At 38.8% G+C, this 11,142-nt stretch overlaps 1 protein-coding gene across 1 annotated transcript; it reads left to right on the top strand.

Moving 5' to 3' along the window:
• Positions 1–1,540: 1,540 nt before the first annotated feature.
• Positions 1,541–10,675, top strand: ube2g1a (ubiquitin-conjugating enzyme E2G 1a (UBC7 homolog, yeast)). Its single transcript, XM_039778344.1, has 6 exons — positions 1,541–1,714; positions 5,334–5,436; positions 6,170–6,267; positions 7,306–7,484; positions 7,824–7,943; positions 9,422–10,675. The coding sequence occupies exons 1-5, from the start codon at positions 1,669–1,671 to the stop codon at positions 7,908–7,910; spliced, it is 513 nt and encodes a 170-aa protein (XP_039634278.1). The 5' UTR covers positions 1,541–1,668; the 3' UTR covers positions 7,911–7,943; positions 9,422–10,675.
• The last annotated feature ends 467 nt before the right edge of the window (positions 10,676–11,142 follow it).

Raw genomic sequence — 11,142 nt, 5'->3', positions numbered from 1 at the left:
TTTTTATGTATCTGCCTAAGGACAATAGATGAAAATTAGCTATGGTGCTAACTCTAGCATATTTACATTGTGTAGGCCTATTTGTACTGATGTCCATATGCACTGTCCCTATGTAAATAAACAATAAAATAAAATAAATGTGCAGCCAGCCAGCCCAGGAGGGCCTATTTAATTGTTAACATAATTATTTAATTGGAATGTGACTATAACTTTTATATTGCCATAACATGACTTTTTACTAAAGCCTAAGTACTACAAATTATCAACGGTACAGGTTATAAACCTAAAATGCACACCATGAATGAAGCTAATATTTCTGTCTTTGCCAATTATTTGAACTGCTTAGGCTATATTTAATTTATATAATTTAACAAAGCCATTTCCTCCCCTATGTTTATAAATGCAGGGCCCCCTCAAGGCTGTTTTGTCTTTTGTCTCTGTACTGCATAACCTACCAATGAATGTCGAGCATCAGTCTCCACTCACATCTTTTCTAAGTATGCATATTATACAGCCTTGGTGGGGCTCCTTAAGCCTGACAACTCATCATTGGGTGGTTTTAAGAAAGAGGTAGGAGCTTAATTAAAGGTCCCATGGCATGAAAATGTCACTTTATGAGGTTTTTTAACATTAATGTGCGTTCCCCCAGCCTGCCTATGGTCCCCCAGTGGCTAGAAATGGTGATAGGTGTAAACCGAGCCCTGGGTATCCTGCTCCCCGCCTCTCCTCCTCAATACCTACAGACACAGAAATGGCACATACTAAGGAAAGCTCATTGTGGGACTATCTCTAGTGGCTGTAATTCTGCACCAAGGCTGAATTTCAGAAAAGAGACTTCAGATACAGTATTAGGGGACCACTAAGGTCTATATAAAAGAGACTTCAGATACAGTATTAGAGGACCACTAAGGCCTATATAAAAGAGACTTCAGATACAGTATTAGGGGACCACTAAGGCCTATATAAAAGAGACTTCAGATACAGTATTAGGGGACCACTAAGGTCTATATAAAAGAGACTTCAGATACAGTATTAGGGGACCACTAAGGCCTATATAAAAGAGACTTCAGATACAGTATTAGGGGACCACTAAGGTCTATATAAAAGAGACTTCAGATACAGTATTAGGGGACCACTAAGGTCTATATTTATATAGACCTTATATCCATCCAAAGAGCACCATATCATGGGACCTTTAAATGGTGTTTGACACTTTCATGGAGGTCAATGTGACTAAAACAAGGGAAATGGCCCTAGACTTTAGACGTATTTAAGGAGAAATCCCACTCACCAAGGTTAACAATGTCAATAATCGTTCACAGGAAAGAAAACCTATTGACGTTTACAAGTTAGACGGTCTTTATTTTATTTTACTTTATTGTTTTATTTTTGAGGGATATGATTGTTGCAACAAATCTAAAAGATGATTGAATTTGAAGAAATATCCGGGAGATGGCAGTAATCCAACAATCAGGATGCCGGCTGCTGTAAAATCACAACGACGAAGAAGAACCTGCAGCAGTAGCAGGAGAAGGTGACGAAGAAGAAGAATGACGAGAATGCTAAACGGAAAATAGAGGGGACGAAGTACAGTTTGGTGAACGATAAATTAAGGCTGTTATCTCAACATATTACAATTGAACATTGCTGCATTGCATTTGCTAAACTATGACAGAGCCTCAGTCAGTGCTGTTACTCAGGAGACAGCTTGCAGGTAATCAAAATTGGTGTTAACTGATGCTGGCTGCCTAACGTTAGCTAACGATGGTACTTGAGCGGACGCTGCCGTTAGCTTTGATTCAAACTGTTATTGAACACTAAAACGTTACTGTCCCTGCGTTAAGGTTATAGCAGTGAATGTTGACAGACACATTCCTCTCGAGAATTAAACGCCTTGACAATCAAACGCCTTCAGTGTGTTGGGAGACCAGCTCGTTTAGATGTGTTTTTCGACGCTCCATTCTGATTTCAGTTGAAAGCCGCTGTCAGAAGTCCCAACGACTTTCTATATTGGGCTGCTAAAAGCAGTTAGCCTAACGTTAGCCTCCAGCTGGCTCGAGTCTATGTGTGTGTGTTTACATGTATTTTAATCGGCATAACCAGCGGTGTTTTCCATTTTTAGACATGGTGTTTGATAGTTATGTGATCAACGTGGTGTATGTTATTTATGCACGTATATAAGTAACGTTTCACTAGCTAGTTGACCAGATTTTCTTGCTAACCACATTGAATTATTAACATATTTAGCCAGCCCGTTACATCTCTATGCTACAGTTAGCTAGCTAGCGGCTGTCACTGTTGTTAGCCTCTTTAAGCTAACAAACTAATGTTAATATCGCATTATCTCTAACGTTATTCGCTAATTTTGCCGAGTCAGCTCCGAATTAAATTTAGCAACCCTAATATTAGCCCCTCTCCGAAAGCAGTGAGTCGAATACACATCATGTGACGTTTGAGTTTGTAACGTTAGCACCAATGTTGGCTACATTTCATGTTTCGGTTAAGATCGTATTTTCCACAAGCAACCTCTCAGGGACATAATGTGCTCCTTTGTAGTTTTCCAGCTATTCTGTTTACAGTGATGGGGAATTAATATTTTTGAGTGGGATTTGATTGAAATGAGGTAACGTTAATGTCATACGTTTAAGTTGCCTTCTTATACAAACGGGGATATGTTGCAGAGGCTGTTCAAGTAATCAAGCAATAACCTCAAAGTGTCAGACTAGACTCGTAACACAGAGGCAGCTATTTTAAAACCTGACTGTAAAGTTAGTGTGTTAAATAACTGAGAAATAATACATATCTAGAAAGCACTCATAGAGAATACTGTACCCCCTTTCTCTCTCTATCTCTATCTCTCTCTCTCTCTTATATATATATATATATATATATATATATATATATAAATAAATAAATAAATAAATAAATAAATAAATAAAAAAAAATTCAAATTAAATCAGACTCATAACCACTGAGCTATGGCCATATAAATTGCAGCTGCAGTGCCAACTGTTGGTGAAATCCCCCAAAAGGAGGATCATTTTGATTTAGTATGTGCGTGTGATCTACATTTGATTACAGTTGATCATGTGTATGTTCAATAATTATGGCAATTGGCATTTTCTATAAGAATTTTCAGCAAAATTAATGACTTTTTTTGGTGTCTAAAAATGTTGCATACCAAATTTGATGAAATGTGGTGAAATAAGTTTCTTAAAGTGACAGAAAATGTGTGGAGGGGGATGTGCCTCTTTGGTAGCGGTGCAAAACCCACAGGTTTTCCAACTATCACATCAGAGTGACTATCACACTTTCACTCCCAGCATTTTGCCTGAAACCACCACAAATGGACCTTTCACATTATTTCTGATTTTGGGCATAATCAGTATTCTTTATTAGTGGTTATGGTTTAGTATTTGATTTTTTAATCGATAATGCAAGTTGAAATCTTGCTGTAAAGTTAGGAGTTGCAAAGTGCAGTATACAGTGGCTTGAAAAAGTATTCATACCCCTTGAACTTTTCCACATTTTGTCACGTTACAACCACAAATGTAAATGTATTTCATTGGGATTTTATGTGATAGACCAACACAAAGTGGCGCATAATTGTGAAGTGGAAGGAAAATGATACATGGTTTTCAAATTTTTTTACATATAAAAAAACTGAAAAGTGTGGCGTGCAAAAGTATTCCGCCCCCTTTGCTCTGATAGCCCTAAATAAAATCCAGTGCAACCAATTGCCTTCAGAAGTCACCTAATTAGTAGATGGAGTCCACCTGTTTGTAATCTAATCTCAGTATTAATACAGCTGTTCTGTGAAGGCCCCAGAGGTTTGTTAGAGTCAACATTAGTGAACAAACAGCATCATGAAGCCCAAGGAACATACCAGACAGGTCAGGGATAAAGTTGTGGAGAAGTTTTAAAGCAGGGTTCGGTTATAAAAAAAATATCCCAGGCTTTGAACATGTCATGGAGTACTGTTCAATCCGTCATTCGAAAATGGAAAGAGTATGGCACAACTGCAAACCTACCAAGACATGGCCGTCCACTTAAAGTGACAGGCCGAGCAAGGAGAGCATTGACTAGAGAAGCAGCCAACAGGCCCATGGTAACTCTGGAGGAGCTGCAGAGATCTACAGCTCAGGTGGGAGAATCTGTCCACAGGACAACTATTAGTTGTGCACTCCACAAAACGGGCCTTTATGGAAGAGTGGCAAGAAGAAAGCCATAAGAAGTCCTGTTTGCACTTTGCCACAAGCCATGTGGGGGACACAGCAAACGTGGAGGAAGGTGCTCTGGTCAGATGAGACCAAAATTGAAGTTTTTGGCCTAAATGCAAAACGCTATGTGTGGTGGAAAACTAACACTGCACATCACCCAGAACACACCATCCCCACCGTGAAACATGGCGGTGGCAGCATCATGCTGTGGGGGATGCTTTTCTTCAGCAGGGACAGGGAAACTGGTCAGAGTTGATGGGAAGATGGATGGAGCTAAATACAGGGCAATCTTAGAAGAAAACCTGTTAGTCTGCAAAAGACTTGAGACTGGGGTGGAGGTTCACCTTCCAGCAGGACAACGACCCTAAACATACAGCCAGAGCTACAATGGAATGGTTTAGATCAAAGCATATTCATGTTAGAATGGCCCAGTCAAAGTCCAGACCTAAATCCAATTGGGAATCTCTGGCAAGACTTAAATTGCTGTTGACAGATCCAATTTCCATCCAATCTGACTGAGCTTGAGCTACTTTGCAAACAAGAATGGGCAAAAATGTCAGTCTCTAGATGTGCAAAGCTAGTAGAGACATACCCCAAAAGACTTGCAGCTGTAATTGCAGCAAAAGGTGGTTCTACAAAGTATTGACTCAGGGGGGCTGAATACTTGTGCACGCCACACTTGTAAAAAAATAAAAAAAAAGAAATATTGAAAACCATGTAGCATTTTCCTTCCACTTCACAATTATGCGCCTCTTTGTGTTGGTCTATCACATACAATCCCAATGAAATACATTTACATTTGTGGTTGTAACGTGACAAAATGTGGAAAAGTTCAAGGGGTATGAATACTTTTTAAAGACACTATATCTGGAGATTATCCAGTAAATGGGAGTACGAGTTGGCTCTGGACTATTAGGGTGGTGTGCAGTTTCAGCAACATTCAGCTGCTTCTTATATTCACCCCCCAAGCAAGGCCTCCTAAGACAAGACTTATCTTGTCGTCTCAGTAGTCTTCAGAAAAGCCCAACATCAGTCTAGTAAACGTACTGTAGGCACTATGATATGAGACAATGGCTACTGACTTTAGTTTTTGGCATTTGTTTTTCTATCTAGAGCTGAACAAAAACCCAGTGGAAGGATTCTCAGCAGGCCTTATCGAGGACAACGATCTCTACAGATGGGAAGTCCTCATCATCGGGCCTCCAGACACACTGTAGTAAGTCTATCACTAGCCCCTTTTACACAGCCTGTTGAGGATGGGACAAAGCAGCTTTCCGGTTAGCCAAAGTTACTAATAACTTACAGAAACATTGTGTACAATAGTCCACCTTCTGTTCCACTCGCTTTCTCCCGCTCTCAAACACAAATGTGCGGGTGCTGCAGCGCCAAGACCGCGTATGTCCTTCTCTCTACTGAAAATGATGCTACTGTAATGCATAAAGTTGGCGGTTAGTGGGTCCGGTCTGGTTCGTGTAGTTGAATAATGGTGAGGATGGGCTCGCACACACTAGGTGGCGAAGCTGTTGTGTTACACACACACACACACACACACACACACACACACACACACACACACACACACACACACACACATACACATACACATACACATACACACATACACACACACACACACACACACACACACACACACAGAACATGTCTAACCTCTTCTGCTCCTGGAATGCCGGCATGCTATGTAAATTCACACACTGGGGCAGCCTTATGGTGCCTTTGCTTGGTTCTGTGTGAATAAACAGAGCCGGCAGAATGGCAGACTTTAATTGTGGCACTATTGCGGAATCTCTCTGTGAAAGGGTCCTATACACAGTATATAGTAGGAGAGCTATATTCTTATGTTCTTATTGCCTCTATTGCTTTGGATGTTTTGAAACTTTCACCTATTATATTAATTTTTGTCTTTGGTCTCTTTTTTTTTTTGTTCACAGTGAAGGTGGTGTGTTTAAAGCTCATCTGACATTTCCCAAAGACTACCCTCTCAGGCCACCTAAAATGAAATTTATCACAGATATTTGGCACCCTAATGGTAGGTACATGTGTAGCTCACTGTGAATGATCTTTGCTTTTGTTTGTAGTAAGACCTGTTTGAGGAAGTGGAGGTTACATCTCTCTCAAAGATATAAATATATCCTTGTGTTCCATTTTAGAAATCTTGAGGATTTTCCCTTTTGCGATGTGTTAATAAGAAGAAATATTCCCAAACAATTATATGAGAGTTCAACTTAAAGCACATTACGTACCTTTTCATTGCATTAGTTCATAATCTTTAGCTTTCTTTATTCAAATTAAAATAACAGTCAGAGGAACTTCAAACAATTGTTATAACGGATAATGTTACTGAAATGAGTAGCTTAAAGTTTGATATAAATTATATTTTAGTCACTATTCCTTATAAAATAGTAATGTGTTACAGGTTGTTATAGTGTGTTTACTATTAAATGCATTTGACCATTATTAATTTAGCATCAACAGTGCTATGAAAAAGCGTGCATCCTTTGCGTTTTTGCACGTTGACTTTAAAATAGAATTTTCTGAATTTGTGTTATACTGCGATGCTAATGCTATTTTCCTTTTCTTTTCTTTTTTTAAGCTGTATGAAGTTAATACAATTCAAATAAATTACGTTATGTGGAAATGGACTTAAAAAAAAGAATAATGTCCTGGAGTGGCCAAGTCAAAATCTAGATGTCCATCCAGTGCCTTAGTGGTAGGACTTAAAAATAGCTGTTCGCTCCCTGTTGCAGCGCCATTGAACAGAACTTGATTAGCGTTGCAAGGAAGAATGGGAAGGAATTGGACTGTTCAGGTGTGCAAGGCTGATAGACCTATCCGAATACTGTAGACTCAAGGCTGTAACTGCTACCAAAGGTGCCTTGACTCAAAGTGAAGGCAGATATTTGTCATGGGCACTGTCTATAAACAATATCATTATTCAGTTTGTCAGCAGATTGTCTAAATGTCATATAAATAAATGTGTATTAAATACTTAAACATCATTACTGTATAACAAGGCATTTTCTGCTTCATAAATTATATTGTACATGTTTTTTTTTCTTTCTTCCAGTTGACAGGAATGGAGATGTATGTATTTCTATTTTGCACGAGCCTGGGGAGGACAAGTACGGCTATGAGAAACCTGAAGAGCGCTGGCTGCCTATCCACACAGTGGAAACCATCATGATTAGTGTTATCTCTATGCTGGCAGACCCAAATGGTGACTCACCAGCCAATGTGGATGCTGCAGTAAGTTTCTTTGTTGAAAAATGTTGATTAGAAATGGTATCTGGATCAAGCAAATGTGCTTTTCTATTTGAAACAAAAAAACTATCTAATGGTCATCTCATCCCTTGATGTTTGTACTTTTCAAACCACAACATTATGTAACATCCAAGAATTAGCTCATTTATGTTTTTGGATGGCCTTAAATAGTCCACGTATGACAAATTACATAAGTAATAAATGAACAAATTAATTCTAATTTTGAATAAGTATACAAAATTATAATGATGAAATTGAAAAAGGGAGATAAGCAAGATATAAAAATGAATCAATTCAATTGTTTTTACCTTTTTTCGTCTGCAGAAAGAGTGGAGGGAGGACAGACACGGCGCATTCAAAAGGAAAGTTGCCCGCTGTGTACGAAAAAGCCAAGAGACTGCGTTTGAGTGATATTTGGCAAGGATCTAGCTTCATGTTTTCAGGGCAAGTATTCTTGACTTTAATGCTTTTTTTAAAACCTTTGGTTCACCAATCACCACTAACTTCAGCTGTTCAAAGATGGCTGCCTTTTGCATCAGGGACATTTTAAATAAAAATATCTTGTAGTTCAAACGTAAACTCCACTTCGTTGCCATGTTTATTTGGTACACCTAGCTAAAACAAATGCAACAATCCTGTTGAGTTAACGTTACGGCCATTTTGGAGGATGTTGTTTGTGGCTTAGTGCTGTTGAATTGTATTGCATCACACAGAGTGATGACTATGTGTTAGCCTACCTTCATTAATATAAATGGGATGGACAAAATAATAGAAACACCTCTCTGTATAACACAATACAGTTAGACAGCACCAAAAAAGTCCTGCAGTCAATCCTATAAAGGTAGCATTGATTGCAGGACTGCTACATACTGCATTGGATTTAGCTAGGTGTGCCTAGGGCTGGGTACCAAACTGTGATACTTGTAGGCACCACCCAAATCGCCTCCATAGTAACGAGTATCGAAAAATGCGTTGTCATTCAATACTAAATTTGAAGTACCTAAGGAGTAAATCTCGTCAGCCAGCCAATAAGCATGCAGCATGCGCTTACCAAGATCTAACAATACTTGTGATTGGCTGCTAATGTTACACGTTGTAGATGCATGCAGGAAAAACACGTTACGTGTGTGTGTGTGTGTGTGTGTGTGTGTGTGTGTGTGTGTGTGTGTGTGTGTGTGTGTGTGTGTGTGTGTGTGTGTGTGTGTGTGTGTGTGTGTGTGTGTGTGTGTGTGTGTGTGTGTGTGTGTGTGTGTGTGTGTGTGTGTGAAGCTGAAAACAAAAAGGATTTGCACCTTGATGTAATTTATTTTTGTTAAAATTGATTTTTTAGAAATTGGTATCGAAAAAAGGATCATTCAGGAACAGCTAGCAAATTCAAGGTATCTGTATCGAACATTTTTTTTTAACAATACCCAGCCCAGGTGTGCCTAATAAACACAGTGTTGTTTTTCCAACGTGATTGAATTGTTGCACGTAAAGATTTATTACCTGTGTTTTAAACTTAAATCTACCCCTTCTGCCTCTCTTGCACCATAAACTAACATTGCAATTACCATTAAGTTCAGCTAACACTTCTTTTGCACTGTTTAAAAGGGGAACTATTCAGTGTATTTTTTTTTTTTTTTTAGCTTAATTTACCTTAACTGAACAGCTTTGGAGTAATTAGAATGGTTATGACTTTTTTCGGGTTGAATGGTGGTCATCTAGCTTCCCCCTAGCGCCTGTGAGCGGAAAAACCACCCTTACAACTTTTGGCTGGCGAGCCGCCGGCCTCAGTGTCAGGAAATGTAACTGGCCAGTCTTGTATCAGTTAAAGTAGTCGTCTTACACTGTGCCGGTTTGTTCATCTTATGGCTTGTGTGATTGGTCTAGGTGCTTCATAACAATTTTGTTTCGGTTATTTCTTGTGTGCTTTCCCACAGGTCTCCAATTGAAAATCAACATGGCACTGTTTCCTGCACTCTTCCACCCTGTCGCCAGGCTAGTCCTCCTTTTGTTTTGGCACGAACAGACTGGCTACTGTAGGCTGCAATAGAACATAACAGTGACTACCAAGGCTGACAGAAAAAAAAAAAAAATGCCAAGCAAGTGCCAACTCAAAAAACAACAACAACAATACCCAGAAGATGATAAAACATTTTTCAAGTCTATGAACTGCTTCAACATTCAGGAAGATATTGTAAAGACGTGTATATAGCACAGACTAAACCGGATAATATATAAGCTCCTTCCATCCATCAAGACACTTAGACCAAATGAATAGTGCTGGTTGAGATAGATTCTGTGTCCATTTTTCCTCTCTCAACTCCAGCATGCATTAGTTCTCTTTAGATTGTTTGAACAGGTCTTAAATATAAAGAGAATTGTGATGCTGTTGGAGGAAAGTCACCTGTGAAGAGCTTGATTGGTTCAAGCGAGATGAATGACGTGACTGATGGAGGGAATACCGCCATATTAGAATACGCAGCTGTTCTTTAACACTCTCAAAACTCAACTTCATAAGTGTACCTGTATGATTTTGGTTTTCTTTATCCGTTATAAGTCTTAACCATCCTGCTCACTCCACTGAAGAAAGGCAACATACCCCTTCATATGTGTGCATGCTCAATTTTGTTAATCTTTTTTCGAAAGTGCCTCCTAATAAAATGCTTGGCCACTTCACCCTGCATTGAACAAGTGTTCAAAAATGTTGAAAAAAAAGGAGTACCACCTATGTATTTAATAGCCAGTACACAAGGAGTCTGTATAATTAGCGTATTACAACAATTTGGTGTAGCAATAACGCCCCTTGTATGAAGTGTACACATGTTAAGTTTTGATATCCTGATCCAATTTGAGGTCCTCTTCTCCAATAATCTATTTTAACAGCCTCTCTTTTCTGTGTTGTCTTTGGTAGGAATTGCTATGCATGATTTATTGTATTTTTTTTTTTTTTTTTTTGCTGAATATTTCTGGGATTTTGTTTGCGAATGTTTGAGTGTTTGTGTATACAGTATGTGTGCCCATTTTGTTTTGTCGTTTTTTCCCCTGATCCACGATCTCACAATTACTCTGCTCACTGAAGTATGGCAGTTTTGCCTAATGTACAAAGACAAAAATACGGATGTATATTTTTCATGTTATGAAACCTGTCACCTGTAGTGAGTTCTTCTAAAATATGACTTTTTTTCAATATTTACTTGAGTATTTAATTCAGGTGTGTTTTGGATACAACCTTAATTACCTATTGCCCACGGTAAAGACAACAGAAACCTTTCATGTACACAAAATGTTTTCTTTGCACACGGCACCTGGTTTATTTCCCAGTACGAGTTTAAACTTCGCCGCCATCATCTGTTTTCTCAGCAAGATCACTCTTCAAATCATATTTTGATATAGTATAGTATTTGTTACATAAAGAGTTTATCATTGTTTTAGGGCAATGTTTCCTAAACTTTTTACAGTCCCCTACCAATTCAGACTTTAAACCTTCAGCTATGCACCCCTCACCCCGTCTCTCTTGTATGAATTATTTTTTCCCCACGTACTCCCTACTTCACTACACCCCCATTTGGGAACCAATGACTTAGGGGATTTTGCCAAAAGCATGTAGTCTGCTTTGCTAATCAGCTGTTTTCAGTCACTAAATGAATCCAGTGTCGCG

The sequence above is a fragment of the Perca fluviatilis genome, chromosome 16, assembly GCF_010015445.1.
Source record: "Perca fluviatilis chromosome 16, GENO_Pfluv_1.0, whole genome shotgun sequence".
In the NCBI taxonomy this organism is placed as follows: Eukaryota; Metazoa; Chordata; class Actinopteri; order Perciformes; family Percidae; genus Perca; species Perca fluviatilis.
This window is presented reverse-complemented; position numbering and strand designations above follow the sequence as displayed.

Bases quoted from the DNA above. Each gene is read 5' to 3' on its own strand.
- ube2g1a (XM_039778344.1), top strand. From the start codon at position 1,669: ATGACAGAGCCTCAGTCAGTGCTGTTACTCAGGAGACAGCTTGCAG. The intron at 5,437-6,169 runs GTAAGTCTATCA...TTTTGTTCACAG, and splicing joins GGGCCTCCAGACACACTGTA to TGAAGGTGGTGTGTTTAAAG. The intron at 7,485-7,823 runs GTAAGTTTCTTT...TTTCGTCTGCAG, and splicing joins CAGCCAATGTGGATGCTGCA to AAAGAGTGGAGGGAGGACAG.